Genomic DNA, 23,252 nt, shown 5'->3' with positions numbered 1-23,252 from the left:
TAAATTATTTCTATGTTCTGTTGAGCACAGAGAAAGATATTTGGAAGAATTTTATCAACCGACAGTTCTAGGGCATCATTGACTACTATTGTAGGAAACATTATTGTGTAATTTCTTTGTTCTGTTGAACACAGAATAGGATATTTCGAAGAATTTAGGAAAACAAACATTTCTGGGGCACCTTTGACTACCATTATAATTTTTCCTAATATGGTAGTCAATGGTGCCTCAGAACTGTCGATTGCTAACGTTTGCTATCTTCCAAATATCTACCTTCGTGCTCAAACGAACAAAGAAATCTATGGGTATGTTATGTGTGAACTATCCCTTTAATACATTAACATCAACGCAAAAAAAATATTAATTATTCATAGAAAAACCTTGTTTTTAATGATCTAATCGTATGCATATACATTGATATTTTCATGGCTCGTTGCTTGTTGTGTAATATCCCTCTTCCATTATCTTTGCTTCTATGATATCTTTATTTCTGTTTCCTGTTCCTTCGACTGCTGAGAAAACACAGATGTTCCAATAAGTCATCAAGCGGCAAACAAATCTAATTCATGTTTGTTTCTTCCTCTGTCTGAGACTGGAGCCTTCTTACTATCTGAGATCATGAGGGCGAGTTCATGTGACATCATCATTTTAATCTCATTGTCTTTGTATTCTGAACCATCTCTTTCTGTCTCTTTTTCTCTTTATCCTCCTCTCCTTGTTGCAATATTTCTGTAGCCTCATGATGTAATTCCGGAAGATGTAGATTTAGAGAATGAGCCATGGTATAGGTTCTTTTCTGAGATGGAGTTTGGCAAACCGGTAAGTTTGTGGTATTAACGTGACCGCCAATCTCTCCCTCCCCCCATCTCCCACCAAATAGACTTGCATGTTATCCCATTTTTTGTTCAGGACCACCCTTATGTCACTTCCTGTATGGGAATATGTATGTTTCCCTTTATCCCTATGTTACTCAACGTTGCTAACAATGACACAGGTTATCGAAGAAGGGTTGTATATGCTTTAATACAAATATAAATTAAGATACATTGCAATAAGTTTGCGACCAGACAGATAAATTCAAAAGGAGAAGGTATTTTTAGACAAGATAAGCACAACCTCTTAAATTGACCCCAGGCGTCCTGATGATCTCCTTTTTAATATTTGTACTTAATAGTGTTTTTACTAATCTTCTGCACTGTATTGTACCTTAAACAGTAGTAGTTGTGGATCACCAGAAAAGCAATTTTAGTAGTCAGTGTACTATAATCCTGCAATTTTGTCTGCTTCATCCTTGTGTTGACCTTGTAATCAGTTTATATGATGTGTTAACACCGTGGACTTTATAGTCATTTTTACACAGCAACCCGGCTTGAAATGCACAACGGGCTGTGATGCAACTAGTTTTGGAAAGATAACATTGCCCAAGCGATTCCCATGTGCTTAACCCTGTTGCCTGTTTCAGCAGCGTTGCTTAGCAACATTGTCTTAAAAGTTGCCCTCTGCATTATCAGCTTACTTGCCAGATTTCCTCAGCCACCTTAACTAATGCACAAGCTCATAGCGTTCTGCGGGAGTCTGTCCAGTCACGGCGATTACTTTTTTCTGTGTTAACGTTTTATCTGACCTTGACGTGGTTTGTGGGTAAGTAAAGCGCTGTAAAGTAGCATTGGCTTGTTGTCAGTGCGTTCAGTGAAAGATAGAAAGGCTGTTGCTATGCTATCAGTGGCACAGAGCCTGCACTGTGTTGTCATCAACTCAACACCTGTGAGTAAATGGCACATTTGTTCACACTTACTTGCTTATGGACACATACTGTACTGTGCCGTGATACACCCCAAGGTGATTGGTTGTTGCATCCTGCTCGCTAAGGTTGCCTTTAAGGAACCCGTCATCCCGAAGTTTAGCTCTTGGTTCGTCATACGCGTAAAATCTTACGTCTTGTATTTGTGTTTGTAGGTTAATAGGAAATAACATGTCTGACCTGTAATTCCTTGTCGTTATTAAATAGATGCTGTAGTACAGAGATGCCTGTTAAAGGGATAGTTCGCCCAAAAATAAAATTCATCATTTACTCACCGTAATGTCATTTCAAACTTGTTAACTTTCTTCTGCAGAACTTAATTTTTTTTTAAATGCTGGTAACCAAACAGCCTTGGACCAACTTCCATTGTATTGACATAAAACAACCAAGACATTATCAGAATATCTTCTTTTGTGTTTCACAGATAAAAGAAAGTTGCACAGCTTTGGAATGACATGAGCGTGAATAAACTTTTTTTGTTTTCATCTCTTCACTATTTACTCACTCTCTTATTGTTGGACACCTCTATCATTTACTTTGCATAATATAAATGGGTAGTTGACAGTCTATGCAAATTTGTTCTGAAAAATTTGAACTAAGGCTAACTACGAAAATACATATATTATACTAATATTATGAGACTATTAAATATAGTTTTTTTTTCTCAATTTTGCTATTTTACATCATAAGGCACATGTACAATTTATTCGTCAACTACCCAAATGCTTCTCCTAACAATAAAATACAATAAAAATGACATGAGAGTGAATAAATGATAAATAAGCTAAATGTTCATATGGCGCGAACACGTGTTTTTCATGTGTCTTTGGTGTGTTATAAGTTGCCCATGCATGTATTAGACTCGTAAAATTGCAAAAATTAAGTGTCGGAACAAAAGATGCATTCTATCTAAAAGCGAAGGCTCACCCAGACCTGCATGAAACGCCTCGTGTAACCACACCCCCATAAAATCCATGTCAGTTCGTGGTATGATTTGACTAAGACCGCCCAAATGTATATGCAAGTAAGGTGGGTGTACCTGTCTGTACAATTTGTTCCAAATATGGTAAAAAGCGTTACATTTCCATCACACGCTTGTAGTATTCGACCAATCACTACGCAGTACTGGATTAACTGGCCTATCAAAGCACACCTCGCTTTTCTGAGCGATGAGCTTTGTAAAAAATCTGCGCGTTTCAGAGAGGTGGGGCAAAGAGGATATAGAAACATGCACAGTTTGTGGAAAATACAGCATTTTTGAACCTTAAATCATTTATGCACATTGCATTACATCTTAAACAAACGATAATATTCTATAGCGGTGTCATATGACCCCTTTAATCTGGGGGAAAATAAATTATTTTTGGTTATGCGGTTCTCTTACATCTGTCATGTTTGAATGATGTTGGGCCACATCCTCAGAACTATTCTTCAGTCAGTGAAACCAAACCCTTGAGTACTGGTCACTAAGTCACAGGCCGCATTCCGGATGAGAAGACTCATAAATCTTACAATCAGCATCATGGCACAAGTTTACAGAAGGTTCCCCTTCTCTCCATGGATCTCCATGTTTAGAAAAGAAAGTGAGGGGTCACCTCCCTCGAGAGCAGATGTCTTACTCTGCTGATGTGTTCATAATGCAATGCTCATGGAGTGCTAGTTTGAGATGCCAGTGAGAAATTCTCACTGGCTTAGTCAGATTCCCATAAAATGTAGTTGGTAAAGTCAAAACGGTGTTTGTCACATTCGCACATTTTAAAAGGGTGTTGAAATCTGCGCCCAAAGGACAAACTACAAGTATCAGAGTATCATACATACCGTCAGTGTTTAAATAAGTTCTCAACGCTCCAAAATTGATTGAGGTCACAATCAGTCCCCACTGACTTTTAAAGCTCAATGACAGTATGACTAGAAGTAACTTTAAGCATTAAGTTGTGTGTGTGGGTTGGAAGTTATCTGAGACCGTATGTACCCTGACCTGCACGGTGATTGACACCAGACCTTATGACAGTGACAAACAGAGTCGACCCGTCTCCGTGTTGTTTACCATCATATGGAATGCCACCTATGCCACAGTACGTACATCTCCATTTCCGTTATACGTCCTTGTGATAGGAGCTCATGTCACCAAGTCAGCCATCTTGTTTATACGCCATCGAAAGGTCATTCTGTTTAGTGCATATTAATGTAACCTTTCCATAAATGGTGTCATAAGCCCTATTTGTTCATGTGGTTAAGTTGCATTGCAAGCGCACCCACATTGTAAGCTATATATAAAGCAGGAAAGTTGTAAATTTTCTTGTGTCATCTCCTGCACCTGTTAGGAAACAAGCACATGAAAATGAGCAAACATTATTAACACTCTGTTCCACTGACAAGCCTTAACAATCAGGGGAAAGGAATTTGCATCCTAGGAAATATTGTGGTAAACATCAGTTGAGGTTTATTAACAAGTACATAACAAGGGCCTACTTTGGTTTATGGAGTGTCCAAACGACAAGTTTATGTACATAGAAGGTGTAAAAACACTATTATTTGGTAATAAGAGGCAGTTATTCTCACCTTACTTCTTGACTGACTCTCATATGATTCATTCCGCAAACAATTTTCATTGTTACAAAGCAGCTGTACATGAGACACATTGACTACAAGTAAAACAACTAAAGTCACACACCTGTAAAAACAAGAAAAAGGTGAAAACACAAAAGACAAACATACAAATGCTCCACACACACAATATGCATACTTACTTACACACATCGACATAGACGCACACACACAAACACACTCGCACACACGCACAGTGAAAGCACACATTTGAGATAAAGCAGAGTGAACCACATGTCAAATATTAAACGGACTATAAATTCCTATATGCAATATTAATTATGTAAAACTTCTGAAAACTTCTGAATTCTAATGCAGACCCCCCCGGCCAGGCAAATAGAGAAACCAGTATGCAAACGGTGGCGAGGAACCCAAAACTCCAATCGAGAAAAAAAAAATCAGGAGAACCCAGGGCCCAACCAGGGGATTCCAGCTCCCCTCTCGCAAAAGCTGCTGTCTCTGCACAAGCTTAACAGTGCTTGCACAACAAGGCTAAATAAAAAATAAATAAACTTACTAATAAGGTAAATCATAGATTTAACATTATCATTAACAATCTAATAGCATTTGAAATTTTGTAGTGAAATCGTGTCAAGTCGCCGCATCACTCAAATACTGCGGCGCTGGACCATGTAGGGCTTTATAGGTAATAAGCAAGATCTTAAAGTTAATGCGATGCTTTATAGGTAACCAGTGCAAGGTTGACAGAACCGGGGTCATATGCTCATACTTTTTTGTACGTGTGAGAACTCGAGCTGCCACGTTTTGAACCAGTTGGAGTTTTTGTAATACCTAAAAGTGCATTACAGTAATCTAGGCTTAATGTCATGAATGCATGAATTAATTTCTCTGCATCTGACAGTGACAGCATATGACGTAGTTTAGATATATTCTTAAAATGAAGAAATGCAATTTTACAGGTGTTGGCGACATGGCTCTCAAATGACAGAGTACTATCGAATACAACGCCAAGATTCTTAGCTGACGACAAGGATTTTATGGAGCATCCGTCAATAGTTAAGCAGTATTCTTGGTTGTTATGTATGGCGGTTTTCGGTCCAGTAAGTAACACTTCTGTTTTGTCCGAGTTCAGTATTAAATAAATTTGTATCATCCAGTTTATTTTTCTATCCAAAGCGAATTACAAATGAGGTTAACAATGGAAGCAATATTTTATTTTATTAAGCGTTTATAGCACGCTTCAGCTAAACCGGTGAGGTATATACCCTACTAACATTCAACATGTGATTTTATTAGCATTTACGTGTGTACACATTGTAGAAACACTCAACGGGATTATTTTTATACCGGATGTACTGAAATCAGAGAAACATATTAGCTCAGCTGCATTACTCTTAAGTATGACATGTCCGGATGCTGTTTCAAGAAAATACCTTATATGAGAAATTCTATTTTGGTTGCCATTTCAAATAACGTAAGGCTTTGAAATATTATCCTCAGAGACATACAGTGCACGTCACTTTCACCCACCATCTCCGTGGGTCATGTCGAGAATGTGAAGTACCCGGCTTAAATCTCACTTATCACAGTCTTAGCTTTGCTGCATTGGTTGTTTGTGAATCTCTAGCTCATAAACCTTAATGTTTCATCCAACTAATAAAATGTACATTGTTTTTATTCTACATTGTTTTAAGCACTACTGTCAGATATAGGATATGAGTCCGTATGGGGCGTCCTGTTACAGTATAATGGCCTTTTGTAACGTGTGGCAAAGTAGAGTTTATATCCGCTTTGATCGCTCTTCCAACAGAGCTTCATATTTTCACGTTCTTATCATTTTATCTCATCAGCTGTATCACACAAAGGTATTGTAGTGGCTGTCAGAAGTATTTAGATTAAGATGCGTGCCACTTTAGATAAGGCTTTCAAGCATGCTTCCTGTTTGCTATTGCTTTACGTTTGTGCCAAAGCCTCTTGGGATGCTGCTCCGGCTGCTTTGTTGAGAAAAAAAGATTTCAAAGCAACTTGTTGTGTTCCTGTGTAAACAAAACATCTAGAACGCACAGTGCACATATAAATAGAGTTATCGATACTGCCTAAAATTCTTATACAAAGCCTGTATTAATTCCAAAAGGTTATTTGTGAGCCTCTTTAACCTAGCAACCAATGGTATGAGCATGTTGTGGTCAGGAGTTGTGCTTTTCCTCTGTCGGTCAGAGAAGGGAGGGTGCCCGTGGGGCGCAGGCACGCATGTGGCATTCCTCTGAAGGGACATCGGAGGCTGGGATTGTGCAATCGTATTTGCAAACACCGCCGGCGCTGTTTGTCGGGAGGCGTGCTGTCACGACCGCTATTTTTACCGTCAGTGACGAGCACATGGAGAGGAGCAACAGAAACAGTGACCTAAAATTAGCCATCTCTAAACCGGCCTCGTTGAATGGCTCTTTCTGATCTGCCATTGACAGTTGCTGCCCGGCAATAACAGCCACTCTTCTTATTGGCTCAGCACGGCTACAAATTATGTGAACTTCCTTTGACGTGCTATTAATATCACCCTATGAATCTAAACAGCATGTCAGTGGTGTTCCTAACAGATATTCGTGTTAATCTGTTTGCACATGTGCGCACGTCTGTGTCTGTCCATGTCATTTGGCCTGCTTCCCACACCAGCTGGTTAATTGTCTCCTGGTCTGGTCAGCCGGTAATGAGAGTGACTCGGTAGCAGACAAAAGAAGAAGAGAAGGAATCTGATTGGTGGAAGCGCTGACAGCCCCCTCCCAAAATGGGCGCCCCTCGCTACCCCCGCTAATCCCACCCCTTGCTTCCAGACGCTTGTTTCCCCCCCAACTTGCATGCAGGCCAAAATACTTGCTTGCTTCTTCACGCTACGCTTCGTCCAGAGGACCTAGGAGTTTCGGACACAGCAGAAGAGAGTCGCTGACGCTCGCACGCCCGACTGACTAATGTGCCTTCTCCTTTTCTAGCTGCCAGAGAGTCAAGCCCGTGGAGCTATCAATGACTTCTTTGTTTGGTTTGTTGCAGAGTGCCCCCTCTTTCAGCCCTTTGGAAACATCTTCCGACCTACAGCAATAGTAAGTCAATGCTTCTTTTTCCTTCACAAATGTTCCTCTCCTCCATTTTCCCTTGTAAAATGTGGGCGTGCGTGTGTTTCGGTGTCTGGGTCTGTAGCCACTGTTCTCAGGGAGAGCTGTCATGGGCTCGGGAGATTTCCCTCATTTCCTTTTCTGTTTCCTGAGCGACCATTTGCAGGCTGTCCAGCGTGTGTGTGGGTGCGAGCGATATTTGTGTGCATGTGTTTGTGGACGGGGTTCATTGAATGAGAGGGCACGGATGGTGGATGATGATACATTCCTTTCTAAGACCAGATATGTTTATTAGGCGAGATATGGAAGCTTGTTCCTCTATCCCATTTACCCCAAATCTGAGACGTTTGGGAAGGTGGAGTATTTATTTGGAGAGACGTTTTCCATGGAATGTGACATTTAGGCGATCGTCATCACAGCACTGATGTCACTTCATTATTATGGCCACAACTTCTTTTCATGCGTACTGCTTTGATGCTGGGTTGAAATAAATATTATTACATTTGAAGTTAAAGAGACATTTCAACAGTGCCTGTGAGGAGAACATTCCCATCTCAATGTTAATATTTACCCAAAACTAAACGTAACATAGAAAGCATGTCTGATAAAAATAAAAGATTTGATTAATTCATTCATTTTAAAACATACTGTAAAATGAACAAATCGATTGTTCGAGGTGTATATATTACTCTTAAGAATCTGTAGCACATGGCTCAACCCCAGAGCTCTTCTCTTTGATGTTCGAATGTGGAGTTCAATGTTTTTTATTGTTAATAGCCACATGGTTCCCTTCACCTCCCCTGTTGTGAACCAGAAGCTCGACTTGTGTTCATCCAAAACACTAAACCAAAAATATGCTCTCATGACTTGAGGAATGTCTGAAAGACAAGCCCATTGTATGTGTAACCTCCAAAGAAACATGCCTCTACTTTATGACTAGCAGACCGAGGTGCTATCCTTGAAAATGAGCCGAACAGCATGAAAATACCTCGAGTGGCTGTTGGGAAACGAATGGTCAGATAAATCTGGTATGAGCATCCACTCGCCAGCAGTTGTCAGACAGCTGCTCAGGTTCCTGAGTTTGGAGCCAGTGGCGTCTGGAATGACGTGTGCTCACCTCACATGTCTCCAGCGGAAAGCATCTGATGCATTCCGGGCGTAACGTCACTCATGGCCACTATAAAATGTATACACTGTGACAGATACGCTTAGGAAAGCAGTGAGAACAGGGTCGTGTTCACGCGTTTGACTTTTATGGTGAATAATGGGTCTTTTATTTTAGAAAAATAAGTGTGCTAGAGCCCTTAGAATTGCATTACCATGTTGAGACAAGAGTATTTGCATCTAAAATCTTTGTCATGCTTTAGATTTCCCCCCAAATCACTTTATAATAGGCTGTTGAAACACAGATAGGCTTAACTGGACTCAAGTAGACAGCTCATAATATCACTTCATAGTGGACTGCGAAGTATCACATAGATAAGAAAGTTATTTCCCTTTCATACTTATTTGCAAAGATAACACAGTGCGACTGGAGTTTGTAATGTGGAAAATCTGCCCTTGAAAGTTACTCATGGTTTGCTTTACGAACGTAGATTTATATGATTATCTACTGTGTGCATGTGGAAACCTTCATGTATGTTTTTAATAGGATGCCACACAGGCCACTGTGGAATGCTGTGATAAGGGCCAGAGCAGCTGAGGCTGCCTCATCTATATCGAAAGCAAACACAGGCTGAAAAATACAGAAGCAAACCTCTAAAACTTGAGACAACAATACAAAACAATATTTACTACATGTTTTTATTGTCAAATGTGTTAATACATTTCATATTTGAATATAAATGTAAACATTCAACTTGAAAATGATGCAAAAGTATTGATGACTCAATTCTCACCACACAAATGTTTTCTTCGATAAGATGCTCTCTGAGTTGAGAATGATGCAACCTGTTGCAGCATAGAAAATAACAAAGCATCACCGATTTCTTTACTGTTCAAAGGATGCCCACGAACCAAGCATTTGTTTCTTTTCCATCCTATAAAGAGAGCACTGTTGTTTTCAGACATGCAGCGTGAATGTGATGATTTATGTAAGTCACATCCTCATATCTCTATTTGTGCACAGCTCAAACCGCAAAACAGGCAACGGTGACGCGGATAAGAGAGACGGCGTGTCTGCCGGTGGGCAGGGGGCTCCAGAATGCGAACGACACATTTACAAGAGTGTCCTGGAGGGCGGCGACATCCCACTGCAGGGCTTGAGAGCGCTTAACAAGCGCCACCCCAGCACTTCATCAAAAGGTAGGATTCCACTTCATATCAGGATCTGACCAAAACAAACCTTTATTCTGGTTGAAACAGTTAGGTTTGTGTTCATAGCCGTTTTTTTCATATAAATAAAGTCACGTAGCATTATTATGAAGTAGATCCATAGTTGTTGAGCTTTCTTCATCTCAGCATTTGCCCACATTCCTACCTTCACGGCACCACACAAATAACACCGTTCATTTGTCTTTCTGTGTTTCGTGAAAGCTGCTCATTTCTCACAGTTGACACATGACAGATGTCCGATTCGACCTGTAGTCTTTCTCTCTACACTTGATGTTATGATCTGTTAGCCAGTGCGAATGCCGGAGATTCGGTTGGGTGTTCAACCAAAGTGGACGGTAGTGTGGACAGGGCTTAGACGTAGAGATTAATGGGTAGGACGGTAGAGACTCACCCTACCCAGGAGATAAACATGCAGCATGTTCAGGGGTGGTCAGGAATGAGGGGGTCAACTACTGGTGTAAGGTCAAATAATGGAATGCTAGCACATGTGACCCAGAGGGTGGGCTGCTTGGGTTGGTGGGGCGAAAGGCACACAACAGGGTTGAAGATGCCGACTGGAGCTGTTAATAGTTAACATGACCCAATTCTTTTGGAAGAGACTTTTTTTTAAGACATTTAGAAATACGGATATAAAATAAAGACGTTATTTTTGTTTTACTTTCCCTCTGTTCCCTCAGTATGTTTTCCAGCAAAATTGTGTCCTTTAAATAACCGTTTGAAGCATTATTCAGTCAGAAGCGATTATTCTTGAACAGCTTTTAGGAAGCCAGGTGTTTATTTCTTCAGTTTGATCAGTAGTGTAGATACTGTATGTTTAGTTAATCTGTTTTTTGTTCTGATCTTATTGTACAACCTCAGATCTCTCCTGTCAGTATTACCTGTGGAGAACAGTTAGTGACCTTACTGCAGACCAAAGCTTTCTTGTCCTGGTAGAGGACTCTAGGAGGTACTTACATGAGTTTATGACCACATTCGGAGTAAAGTATCTGTCTCAGAGCGGTTTAGGGGAGTTTGAGAGCACTGAAATGAAAAGGCATATTGTCTCTTTTGGACCATACTTCAGAATAGGAAACAGATGGTGCATCGAGAACTCCTTGCTAGTGGGAATATCAAGTGAAGTGCTAAATTTTACATTATTCTTGTACAACCTATTAGTACATGTTGAATCTATTTCAGTTAAAGAACATTCTGTGCGAGATCATAATGTCTGTGCTGTAGTGCGATATGAGAAAAACTATTGTAAACATTCAGACTGTGATTGAAAAACATCTCTTCTGTTGAATAGCTCATTACAATCAATGTTTGAAATAAAAATCAGTTTATAATTCTTAAAAAAAAAAAACATAGTGTTTGAACACGGAGAAAGATATTTGCACGGATGTTTGTTACCCAACAGTTCTTGGACCCCATAGGAACATTGCAATGGTAGTCGAAGGTGCACCTGAACTGTTTACTTCCTTCATACATTCTTCAAAATATCTTCTTTTGTGTTTGATTGTTTGGCTGTCCAAGAACTGTTTGATGATAGAATTTTTAGTTTTGGGTGAAGTATCCCTTTAAGTACCTTATTATGCAATGAAATACAGTTACCTTAGATGCTATCACACAAATTGCAATGGTGTATTTTACAGTTTGTCAAATGTTAATTGAATTTTAATTAAATGCCATTTAAACAGTCCTAAAGTTAAGTGCAGGAGTTCAGATTTACTACACGATTATTTTGAAAATAATCAAGGAAAACAATATAATCAAAATACCCAATAAATATCTTTAAAAATCAAATATGTATATAATTTTGAGTGAACCACACTGAGTTTGTAACCATTGCATCTGCAAAAATGTATGCAATGTATAGAATTAACAGCATAACAATAATCGTGGTTTTAATATCACGGTTATTGCCGGTACCGGTATATTGTGACACCCATAGGAGCAAAACAGAAAGGATCTTTGAGTCTGAAAGCAGCTAAATAAAAATAAATTTCAGATGAGCACACTCATTATACATATTCTTCTTTTTTGTGTAATTATTGCTTACTTTGGTTCTAAATCACAGCTTCACAAGTTTGTTTGTAAATTCATTTAATTTGTATATTGTAGCTTTTTAATAGTTGAAATAGCAATTTAAAGGCCATATTTTGATATATTATTAACTGTAATAAGCATGTGTTTACATGTATTAAATGCACTGCACTGATGCTTTAAACTAAGAAAAATGAAAAATATTATTTCGTAAAATTCAGCCAAAAAGTATAATATTCTTTAACATGAAGTAGTTGTCTGGGACTCCTGTGTTTGTGCTTGTTGCGAGTGTAATCTAATGCACTGTTTGTTCTATATCCTGCATGCCTGCCAGTGGATTATAAAGGTGGGAATGGCTATATGATTTCACCCAGCTCATCTGTAAATAGTCACTCAGTTATTGCCAGTAATGTTCTAGCTTCTCAATATAAGACTAAAAAGTCCTTGTCTGCCGCCAAAGCCTGCATTCCTCAAATCCTTCCTTCTAAGTTTAAGCCCAAGCTATCGTCCTCTTCTGATGAGAGCCAGGAAAGACGGACTGAGGCGACACAGCGCCCCAAAGCACACAGCTGTGAGGATCTACAGGAAGAGGCCTGCGGCTCACGCAACGGATATAAGACAGACAATGATCACAGGTTAAACCTGCCTTCCAAGGGTAACTGTTCACCTGAGAGCAGAAACCTTCATAAAAATGGACCTGTTTTGGGGTCTGTGAGAAGTACGGCTGAGTTCTCCGCCCTCTATCGGAACATGCATAACATTCAGAGGCCAAGCTCCCTGGGCTCCAGCTCCCACGGTAGCGTCCGCGGCCTGGCTTCCTATTTTGAGAAGCCTGGAGATGATGCCATCACAGAGAGGATTGAGATCATCCCAAGGGCTGCCGTCACATACCAGATAATGGAGTTTGAGCGCATCATTCAGCGTTCCAGCTTTGCCCCCACCCGCTCTGCGTCGATGCCCATACTTCCTAGCAGCCCAAGCCCCTCCCATAGCCCCCCACCCACTTGCTTCCTCCAATCAGCTGTCTCAGCTGAGACTTTGGTCATGCCTGGGCCTGCACATGCTGACGACTGCCCTGCTATGGCCGCAGAGAACTATGAAGAACCTTCTGTTCCACCAGAGCGCACAGTCAAAAATGAGGAGAACCACATTTTGAGGACTGACTCTGTTTTGGAAAATGAGATAAAACGGGAAGAGAGAACCAGTGATGCTGCCAAAGACAACTCCCCCAGTGATACCTCAGAACCCACAGGTCACCATCATCACCACGATCATTTCCCACATCACCTCAAACACAACAAGTGTAAAGGCACCTGCCCCGCCTCCTACACCCGTTTCACCACCATCCTCAGGCATGAGCGCCAACAAGCCACCACCCAGCACGAGAAAAGATGTTCTCCTCCGAAAAACTTACTTCTGATGGGTCCGGCCCCCTTCTCCTTGCGAAGATCGCTACACAGTCAACAGGCCAAAAAGACTCTTTCCGCTATGAAACCCATGGCTGGAGACCTGACGGAGAACCGTATCTTTTCGCCTAAACCGAAACCTGTCATTCCTCAACGCCTGTCCTCTTTGGAGGTGCTGGAAAGGCTCAGTAATGGAGAAGTCTCTCCGTGTGAAGGGTCCAACTCAGATGACCTCACGGATGTGGAATGTTCAGAAGCCAGTAAAGATCACGCTGAAGGTGGCTATGCTGAGTGCCATGAGTGTTCAATTCTCCACGCTCATTTTTGGGCATGACTGTGTCTGTCTGTGACCACTCATCTTCCTCCAGCCTTTTCTTCTCTTGTCCTTCATCGCCAAGTGACTTTACTTTTTCCATTTTGGCTGTGTGCACTGTGTGGCCAACTTTGTGTGGTGTGTAACCAAATTGGCATATTCATTTTTGTTGGGTTTGTGAATGTGTATCATATCATCTCTTTTGTTTAAAGACTTTTTTCATGACCTTTATACTAATGTATCAGGCAATGTGGGTTTTAATCTCATTTACAAAAAAACATAGAAAAACAGTACATTGACTACAAATGTATTGTCAGGATTAACGTTCATCCTCTCTTGTATAAATGTTTTGTAGTCATTCTGCTGGGTTGTGTTTAGAAACTGCACATGTGTTTTATGTAATTTTTTGCCAAGCTTCCTTAATTTCTTCTTAACTTCCAAAGTCATGATCGCTCTTTATTTGAATATATTAATAGAGCGAAGATTTCAATTGCCAAAAGTTGGATATAAGTTTCGGCCACTACTGAATATAGAACATACAGTATCTTCATTGAATTAAAGGTCAAATTACTTTACTCTTAAAGCTAACAAATAGCTTCATGGATTTGATCTGAAATGCAAAAAAATTGCTATAGTGTAACACTGCCTTGGATATGTTCTCAGTCAGAGTAAAAACATCCAAAATTATATTATTTAATGCTCATTTTTTATGTGTTTGTATCACTCTTTTCTTTATACCAAATAACATTATACATATCACATCACACATTTGTGGGGGATTGTCATAATGTTGTGTATTTGCATGCTGTTGTGCCACAAATGTTTCCATGATGTTCTTTATTTTGTCACACCAAAATGGCTTATGCTTATCCTTTAGTATGCATAATAAACAATTGTCATTTCTATAGTTTAAACATAACATGTACAAGCCATTGTACGTATGTATACATAATTGGGTTATACAGCCTAATTTGTCCAACATCTTAATTTCGGTTCTGTTCAGTGTGATTTTAATGACATCACCCAAGTAGACTTTTTCAGTACTGTATATACAGTATCTCAATGATGTAAAGATAACACGAAGGCAATGATTGGGCAGGGATAGATTGAATCTGATTATTTTGTGTGTTATTCTCACGGGAGCAGAAACTAAATCTTGCGTTTCTCAAACAGATTCCGATTCCTCACACCCGTTCAGCCAGGGAGATCATGGAGAGAACTCAGACGAGGTCGTCCGGAAACGCTATGGAGATAAAGAGGTGCCATATTTCTTTTGTTTATATTGTAGATGTGTATAGTTGAACATTTCCTGAAAAATGTATAAATAAATATAAAAGCGCGTACATGTTTATATTGTGATCTCCTGTTGTTCAGAGATTGCTCTGTCATGAGATCGGATGAAGTTCTTAGTTGTGCTGATTTGAAGTATCAACTTAGTCTCTTCTAAAAAGTAGTTAAAAATAGAAATAAAACCTGTATGATCTGGATCTAAATACATCTGACGAGGAATGTTTGTGTTCATCATCTGTGATTTTCTTTTCTTATGGGTTAAGCTAGTTTAAAAACTTTTGAACAAGACTAGATCTAGAAAAAAATTAATCAGGTTATTGGTCAACCCGGATAGAACCTGGACGTATGATGAATGAGTTGTGTATGTTGGTTTTACAGAAAAATATTCAGCTAGTGTACACTGCTGTCCATCTATAAGAAGTATAATCCTAAACTCTCCTGTAATGAATTTAAATCCCATTTCTTTCTCAAGAAAATGTTGGAAGAGCAGAGACGGGTCAAGCGAGAGCAGGAAGAAGCAGACACAGCTTCTCGGAGACACGCTGGGCTCGTCGTGACTAATCAGCAGTTCATTACTAATGAACGCTTCGGTGACCTACTGGTTATTAATGAGAAAGAGAAAGAAAAGCGGAAAGTCATAGAGGTGAGATAACTTTAAAATGATTGTTTTCTGATTGTTTTTTGTGAGTCACCATGATTTAACGGATGCATTACTGTAGAAGAGCGATTAACATACTTCCTACTGTCTGCAGAGGATTCCTGCTCTGGCACGATTTGACTTCAGAGCAGAAACTTTAAAGTAAGGTTCATTTTTTTCACCATTCATCATTCACTTCAAATTTAGATTTAAGATTTTGTCAACACACTGCAATTGACTTTCTTACTTAGTATGTTTGTCTTGTTTTCCAGTACAAACGTCTGAAAATTCTTGTATCAAGATGCATTTTCTAACGACTTGTTTAATAATAAAACAAGTCTAGTTTTTAGAACGAAAGTATGAAATTTCACTAAATTTGTACTTAAAACAAGCAAAAATATCTGCCAATGGGGTGCGAAAAAATAATCTTGAATTTAATGAGTAGTGAAGAAAAAGCTCAACCTTTTATACTTTTGTTCTAAAAACAAGACTTGTTTTATTATTATACGAGTCGTTTTGCTCATCAAGAAAATGCATTTTGATTCAAGAATTTTTACTGGAAAACAAGAAAGTTATTTTTCGTAGTGCACTACCTTACAAATGCAATCTAAACACACTGTGCTGTTTGTCCAGGGAACTTCCATTTCAAAAGGGAGATATCGTATACATCTACCGGCAGGTCGACCAGAACTGGTTTGAAGGAGAGCATCATGGGAGAGTTGGAATTTTTCCACGCAGTTACGTTGATGTATGTGTACTTTTTAAAGTAGTATAGATTTTTTTGTGAGTTTAAAATGTGCGTTAAACTCTGTCACTTCTATCCTGCCATTTGTCCAGATCCTGCCCCCGACAGAGAAAGTTCAGCCCAAAAAGTCCGCTTCGGTCCAGGTGCTGGAATATGGAGAGGCTATGGCCCGTTTTAACTTCAATGGTGACACAGCTGTTGAAATGTCTTTCAGAAAGGTAATTTAATAGGGCTGATCACAACTGGTCTAGTATAGTATTAGTCTGATTGTATTTGCTTTGAATATGTTCACTGTGAAATTGGGTTTTTTATTTTAATCTGACAGCGTTTTATTGTAAGTTATTTTAAGTTCTATTTTATGTTTAAAAAAGCAAACTGTTCACTCTGGAATTTACCCTAGTACCCGCTGAAGCTGGTGGGGTATCAATCCTCTAATCTACAGTATTTCATGTTTGCACAAGCTAATCTAGAGTCTTTTGTCTGCCTGCAGGGGGAGCGTATTATACTGATTCGTAGAGTGGATGAGAACTGGTATGAGGGCAAAGTTTCTGGCACTAACCGGCAGGGCATATTTCCTGTCACCTACATAGAGGTGCACAAGAGACCCCGAGTGAAGAATGGAGTGGATTATCCTGATCCTCCCATCAGCCACTCTCCTCATAGAAGCACTAATGCCTCTCCACAGGTAAAAGCCTCACAAAACTCTGTCTGATCTGAAGATATTTTGCTTTTTACTTTTGTAAAGGGTGCTCATCACTCATTTATCTATTATTTTCATTTTTTTATGAGCTCTGACGGTAGGGTTGGGAATCGAGAACGGGTCCTTTTTTAAAACGGTTCCATTTTAATAAAAAAAACTAGTATACTTTTCTTTGAGGGTTTTGTAAGTTATATGTTCCTATATTATATTCCTATATGTTCCTATATTATATATTATATGTACGATATATTTATTGATTTGTCTCATTCTTTCTGAAGTATTTATTTATGATTCCCATCCCTACTTTCATTCATCCTTACTGTTTTGACTATTTTTGTTTCATCTTTTCTTTCCATCTCACCCGGGCCTTGTCCTCCAAAAGCCCATTCGTAATCGGCTCACCACCTCCCCCCTCCCTCTCCCCCGCTCACCTCGTCGCTCTATCTCACCTGAGGTCCATGCCATCTCCAACGAGTGGATTTCTCTCACTGTGGGAGGAGTCAGAAACAGCCCCCCCGCTGCACCCACTCCCCCCCTTCCACCCCTTCCGAGCACCTCATACCGCTTGGGCGAATACCTTCCCCCATCCCTGTCAGCCAGCCCCGTGCCACCTACCAGCAGCAGTCCTTACTATGTCTCCCCAATGGCTTCTCCATCCTCCTCTCCTTTACCCCCACCCTATCCACCCCGACCCAGTTCGGCCACCCCGTTCCTCACCTTTACTCCACCTAAAGGGGAGGACTTCCTTCTTTCCCCGCCCTCTCCCCGTCTCTCTCGCAGCCTGAGTCCATGTGGGGGCGCTGGGCTTGAGGGTTGGCTTACTGGGGGTAACAGGTTGGATCAAGAGTTACAGGAAAGAAATGGGGGAGAAATAGACAGGGCTGGCAGCCTCCGCAAGGCTCCTTACAGCAGAGGCAATAGCCCAGCAGAGGTATCTTAAGCATGGTGTGGTGTGTTTGTTTGAGGTCCCGGTTATGAATAAGATTACCTAAAGTCACATTTACACTGGCACAAGCTGTAGATCTAATAGGTTACATTAAGTGACCCATCGAATTATGTTAGTGAGTTAAGAAACACATTTGAAAAAGTTTTGAGCCTGTTTAATGAGACACTAATGCATGAACTTCTGTTTCTCTTCACAAAGTTCACAAATCCTGGATGGAAATTTCTTGCTGTTTGTTGTGAAGTATGCATGTTTGCCACAAATCTATAGAGTTCATTTAAGAGATCATTTAAATATATATATTTATTAGGGTCAACGTAACATGTACATTAAGGACAGTAAATTACAAAAAAAAATCTTTAATCCATGTCCAGTCCAACTGTATCAAAATGGAAATAAAAACATGAAAAAAATCCCCTGTTTGTACTGTATGGAGAATTCCAGCATGTTTTGACTCACGTGTGTTGGAGGTTTTATAAGAAATGAAATGGCCATCACAAACTCACAATCATATTACTTTCACTTCTATGGTTGATGGCGGGTTGTGAAAACTGTTTTGTGGAATCGTGAAACACTTAGAGATAAACATTAACCCCATTTTAAAAACACAAAAAGGTGATTCAGTGATTCAATTCATGTTCTTTCTTTCCTATAGCCAATAAAGAATGATGTAGAATACTATGGGAGATCTTCAAGAAGTCCTGTCATGCTGTTTGACATTCAAGACAACAACATGAACGCCAATTCATTCACGGTAAATTATTTCAAAGTCATTATACTGTAACTGCACTTAGATGCCACATCCATGTTTATTTCTTCATTTTTTTCACCTGTATTGAGTAAATATGAATGCTGAGTTTAGGGCAGTTTCATGATCTGTTTTGATTGGCCTTTATAAAACCCAACATATCCAATCAGGCTCACTGTTTTATTTCCTGTGACTATTATGTAATCCTGAAACTCACCCCTATAATGCATGACCAAACTCTCCCTTGCACATAAACCAGTCCTATATAAATCTGGCTTAAATTTCCCTCCTTCTACATTCACTCACTGTGTTGTCTCACTCTTCCATGCCTGTCTTCCGGAAACTACCACCACTTCTGGCTTTCCTGGTATTAATGGACATTCCCATCCTTTCTGCTCTGTTACTTACCGGACTTCCATTCCTATCTTCTCTAACCCTCCTCAAAACTCAATTTCCATCTGAATGACTGACCCTACTTCCTGGTTTGTGGCCACCTCTTGTGCTGACTTCTACCAATAGGAGGCAGTGTGTAATGAGATCATGAATATTGCAGAGACCTCAGTGAGGTACTGCAGCACTTTGTCACGCCCTATAGACTCCGCCCACCGACTACTGTCTCCTCCCAGTAAACGCTCTCTCATCATTTCCCAGCAACCCCTGTCCCAGAGCAGCAGCCCTGAGCCTGGACGCATGAGCTGTGGAATGTAAGTACGACATACTACACACTTTGCATTTGTGACTTTACTGTATGTAGTTTAACAGAGTTTTCACTGACTCACAAGAATGTAAGATACACATTGCTCTGGCTTTGAAAAGATAGTATGGGCAAGGACCTTATGGTTTTGATAGGGGGTAACTTTAAACACTGGGTTAAATTGACATAAATGGACCATGCAGACAATTTAATGCAAAAGGAAGGAGGCTATTCAAGTAACACATTTCATCGGTGTTGTATGTGTGATCCTTGGGATGGAACTCATGACCTTTGCGTTGCTAATGCAGTGCTATACCAAGTGAGATAGAGAGACATGCCAAATTCACCACAGCAAATTCATTAACTAAAGTAAAGTTGAGACCCAGTTTGCTTTTGTATTCCAAGAACTATCCAGTTGTTTATCTTATTATTGATATTCTCTCTGCCAGCTATTTGGCATAGCACAGTGCCAACTCTCCAGCGTGAAGTCTTATTAATCCTATCGTGTCACACACACAAACACAATATTTTAAACTGTTTTTGCTCGGGAACTGACATCAGGGTCTTTACATTTGGTTAAAAATGTGATTTATGTGTTGTTCAATGAGTGATGATGTGTTGTGCTCTTGTGTAGATTTCAGGCTCTGTACAATTATGCGCCTCAGAATGATGATGAGCTCGAGCTACAGGAAGGCGATCTGGTCAACGTCATGGAGAAATGTGATGATGGCTGGTTTGTGGGTATGTCACAGTATTGAATCTCCAGAACGTCACGTCTTGTTTGTGAAATCATTATCTAAAAAACTACAGTGCTACTAAATCAGCTTTTAGTACTATCAAACTATTTTATGGAGTTATATAGACTCATTGAAATACCACATCTTTTAAAGGGATAGTTCACGCAAAAATGTAGTCATCGTTCACTCACACTCTTGCCATTCTTCCGCAGAACACAAAAAAAGATATTTTGAAGAATGCAGCAGCACCCATGCACTTGTACTGACAGAAAAAACAATGCAATTGAATGGGTGCTGTCAATGTTCATCAAAATGCTAATAGAATAAACAAAATCAAATTCATTGAAGACAAACATCTTACACAATTTTGCTTTTTAAGTCAAGTTATCTTCTGAAGATATTTTTTATTATAAAATGCTGATCAAGAAAATCATTTTGCTCCTATTTCTTACTCTTTAATGTCATTTTGGCTTTATGATTTCCTGCAGATAAAGATTCTAAGATACTGCTATGTTTTTACTTCTCCGTGCAGGTACATCAAAGAGGACAAAACAGTTTGGCACTTTCCCAGGAAATTATGTTAAAGTTGCTCATTTGTGATGAAACATCATTTAAGAAATTCTGGTGTGTATGAAGAGAGTCTAGCGCTGTGCTTAATAAGCTGAGCTGTTTGGGACACTCAACAATGTATTGACATGAAATGGAGATTTCTCATCCCTACCCAAATTTGCCCAGGTAAATGTCTAGGTATGTGATAAGGTTTGCGGCATGTTAGCGAGAAACACAGTTCAACAGTGGAATATTTGAATGTATTAGGCAAGTGAAGGCCTTTAACTAGAACATGTTATGCTTTTTGGAATGCTCAGATTCAGATAAAAGCCATTAATGAAACATTTCCCGTGAATAATGAGTGTGAGTACGTTTACAGCTGCAAACTGTACTGAAGTACAATGCAAAATGCTTCATCACATACCTGACATTAGTGAAAAGCGTATTAAAGTATAACATTTATTTTTGCTACAAATATAGACTTTCAGTGTGAGCGTTAGGCTTGACGGTGTATTAAAGGCATCTCATGTTTAGGAATTACTGAGTTGATCATGGGTCAGAAAACTGTTGAAAGAAGTTAAACATGATGTTAAAAAAGTGTTGAAATTGAATTGTACACTCCCATTGCTTTTAAAAAGAAATGCTGATTCATGAAACCCCCTTTTAAAGAGTGGGATTTACATTAACAGTGTATTCTTTGTTGGGTTTGAAATGCTCTCAAAGCATTGGAAGAGACTTTTATTGCATTCTACAATGTGTTTGCCAATGCAAGCAATGCTATTTGTAGACATCAAAAGGATTTAAGCTTTTTTGTCAGTGTTAGTCATGTTAAGGAGGATATTGGCCTTTTAGCTTGGATGATGTTAAACAGCTATTAACATTATTGACTTAAAGGCAACCCAGAGTTGTGATACAGCATGTTTTTATCTTCACAGCACTTACTGCATATAAAACGTTTCAGCTCATGAGATCACAATTTAGTGACCGACTCTAACAAATCTCCAGACCTAAATAAAAGTGTTGGTAACCAAATATTATTAGGCTTATGTAACATAGCGATATGAAGGGCTAAACTAAACCCAATAGAACAGAGCAGCTTTGCCTCGAAACATACTATTTATTTGCTCGAGTGGTGTAAATTTTTCTGTTTCGATCATTCATTTTTGATTTAGTTATTCTGAAGAGTGTATTACGATATAAAATGTTTCACAGTATCCTAATCCAGGTACCCGCTGACATTTACATAGTGTTATGGCTGGCAACATGTGACGTTTGTTTGTGTGTTGGGATTGGACGATCCATATGTGATTGCCGTACCTCATTTTCAAAGTGCCATTTACAGTAGAGGATGCTAAATCTGGACCGTCGAGTTTTATTTTGATGATTAGTCTTCCTTACCTGAATATAGTTCACATCTACTCTGGTTGTGGATTTGCTTTTGCTTCCATTTAAGAAGTATGACAAACTAGAAGACTCTTAGTCTATCCTGAAAATTACATTTATGTTTTTTTGAATATCCCCTATAGTTTTATACGGTCCATTCCATGTAAAAACAGAGATTGTGCTGCTAGAGCGGATGAGGATTATCTGCCCTAAATTTAACGTGTATTTTACATTTGCATAAGACTTCCGTCCAATCCTAAAAGACACGTTGGAAAATCTCATGAGGGCAGAGACGCATCATTAAAAGCATCTAGAGTATATTTTTGTCCTTTTTTAAATCAGTGGTTGTTGCTCAAACTTTTGTCAAGAAGTAATCATAGAAGATCGGCAAGAAATAGTTATGATCTCTATTGAATATAAACTTGAAAATATGCGTTTTGGCCTCTAGAACTGTTACAGCGTATAGAGTAGCATACATGAATGTAGTGTCCTGAGAAACCTGTAACATGAACAAAGTTGGAATTCAAAGTTTTCCTATTCTATCAGAGTTGTAAATATGTAAAGTATAAATGAATGAAAGTGACTGAAGTTACAGCAATCTCTATAAATATTACAGTTTATATTATATGAAGAATATTGGGAAAGCACAGAGATTTGCTTAACACAGGCAATCTCATGACTGAATGAGTGATTCTTACACTGTGTTGGGATATAAATGCCTTTTTCAGGTTTCATGGCTTCATAGAACTGTGCCTGGGTGTATTTTGATTTATTGTTATTTGTTGCCTAGAAGTAAACACATGTTAACATTAATATGTGACAGGAGACAATTACAAAGTTCTTTACCACAATAACCGGAGTTATTCAAGAGTGTGACATGACACCTCAGAAGCGTAATGTATAATGATTATTTTATGATCTGTATGCAGAAGTCAGTTTTGCATTTTGTTTGTTTGTTTTTGTTCATTTGCAGTGCTGTTACAATTACAGTGAATTTAAACACTATTTACTGCTGTGATTTCCTCATTATGCAATATTTAATAAACAATATTACAGCTTTTGACTGACTGTTTTGTTTGTTTATCCCAATATTCAAATGTTGAAAGTTGATTCTACACCTTAAAATAAATTTAAGCCATTAAATAAAAAACCTGATTTGGTGACAGGTGAATCTCAGCATGACTTTTTATACAACTTCTATCACCTTAATATCCAGAATGGCATTGTTGTAGTGCTTGTCAGGAAAGGATATCCAAATATCCAATATTGACCTACCAA

General features: G+C 39.1%; 1 protein-coding gene across 10 annotated transcripts in view; it reads left to right on the top strand.

The window, feature by feature from the left end:
• LOC130432132 (sorbin and SH3 domain-containing protein 1) overlaps positions 1-23,034 on the top strand; it is a 41,002-nt gene extending 17,968 nt beyond the window's left edge. For 6 of the 10 annotated variants that reach the window (XM_056761387.1, XM_056761382.1, XM_056761384.1 and 3 more), the window contains 15 exons: positions 736-819; positions 7,412-7,461; positions 9,602-9,777; positions 12,164-13,513; positions 14,722-14,807; positions 15,311-15,481; positions 15,591-15,637; positions 16,109-16,223; positions 16,313-16,438; positions 16,711-16,905; positions 17,303-17,851; positions 18,519-18,617; positions 19,131-19,315; positions 19,940-20,046; positions 20,575-23,034. In XM_056761387.1, the coding sequence (XP_056617365.1) occupies positions 736-819; positions 7,412-7,461; positions 9,602-9,777; positions 12,164-13,513; positions 14,722-14,807; positions 15,311-15,481; positions 15,591-15,637; positions 16,109-16,223; positions 16,313-16,438; positions 16,711-16,905; positions 17,303-17,851; positions 18,519-18,617; positions 19,131-19,315; positions 19,940-20,046; positions 20,575-20,642 (3,408 nt within the window). In that variant the 3' untranslated portion in view covers positions 20,643-23,034. The remainder of the gene's footprint in view (positions 1-735; positions 820-7,411; positions 7,462-9,601; positions 9,778-12,163; positions 13,514-14,721; positions 14,808-15,310; positions 15,482-15,590; positions 15,638-16,108; positions 16,224-16,312; positions 16,439-16,710; positions 16,906-17,302; positions 17,852-18,518; positions 18,618-19,130; positions 19,316-19,939; positions 20,047-20,574) is intronic. The other 4 variants (XM_056761390.1, XM_056761388.1, XM_056761391.1 and 1 more) reach the window with 4 other exon arrangements.
• Positions 23,035-23,252: the final 218 nt, after the last annotated feature.

The sequence above is a fragment of the Triplophysa dalaica genome, chromosome 11 (genome assembly GCF_015846415.1).
Source record: "Triplophysa dalaica isolate WHDGS20190420 chromosome 11, ASM1584641v1, whole genome shotgun sequence".
Taxonomy (NCBI): domain Eukaryota; kingdom Metazoa; phylum Chordata; class Actinopteri; order Cypriniformes; family Nemacheilidae; genus Triplophysa; species Triplophysa dalaica.
The sequence above is the reverse complement of the archived record's forward strand: the minus strand, read 5'-3'. Positions and strand labels throughout refer to the sequence as shown.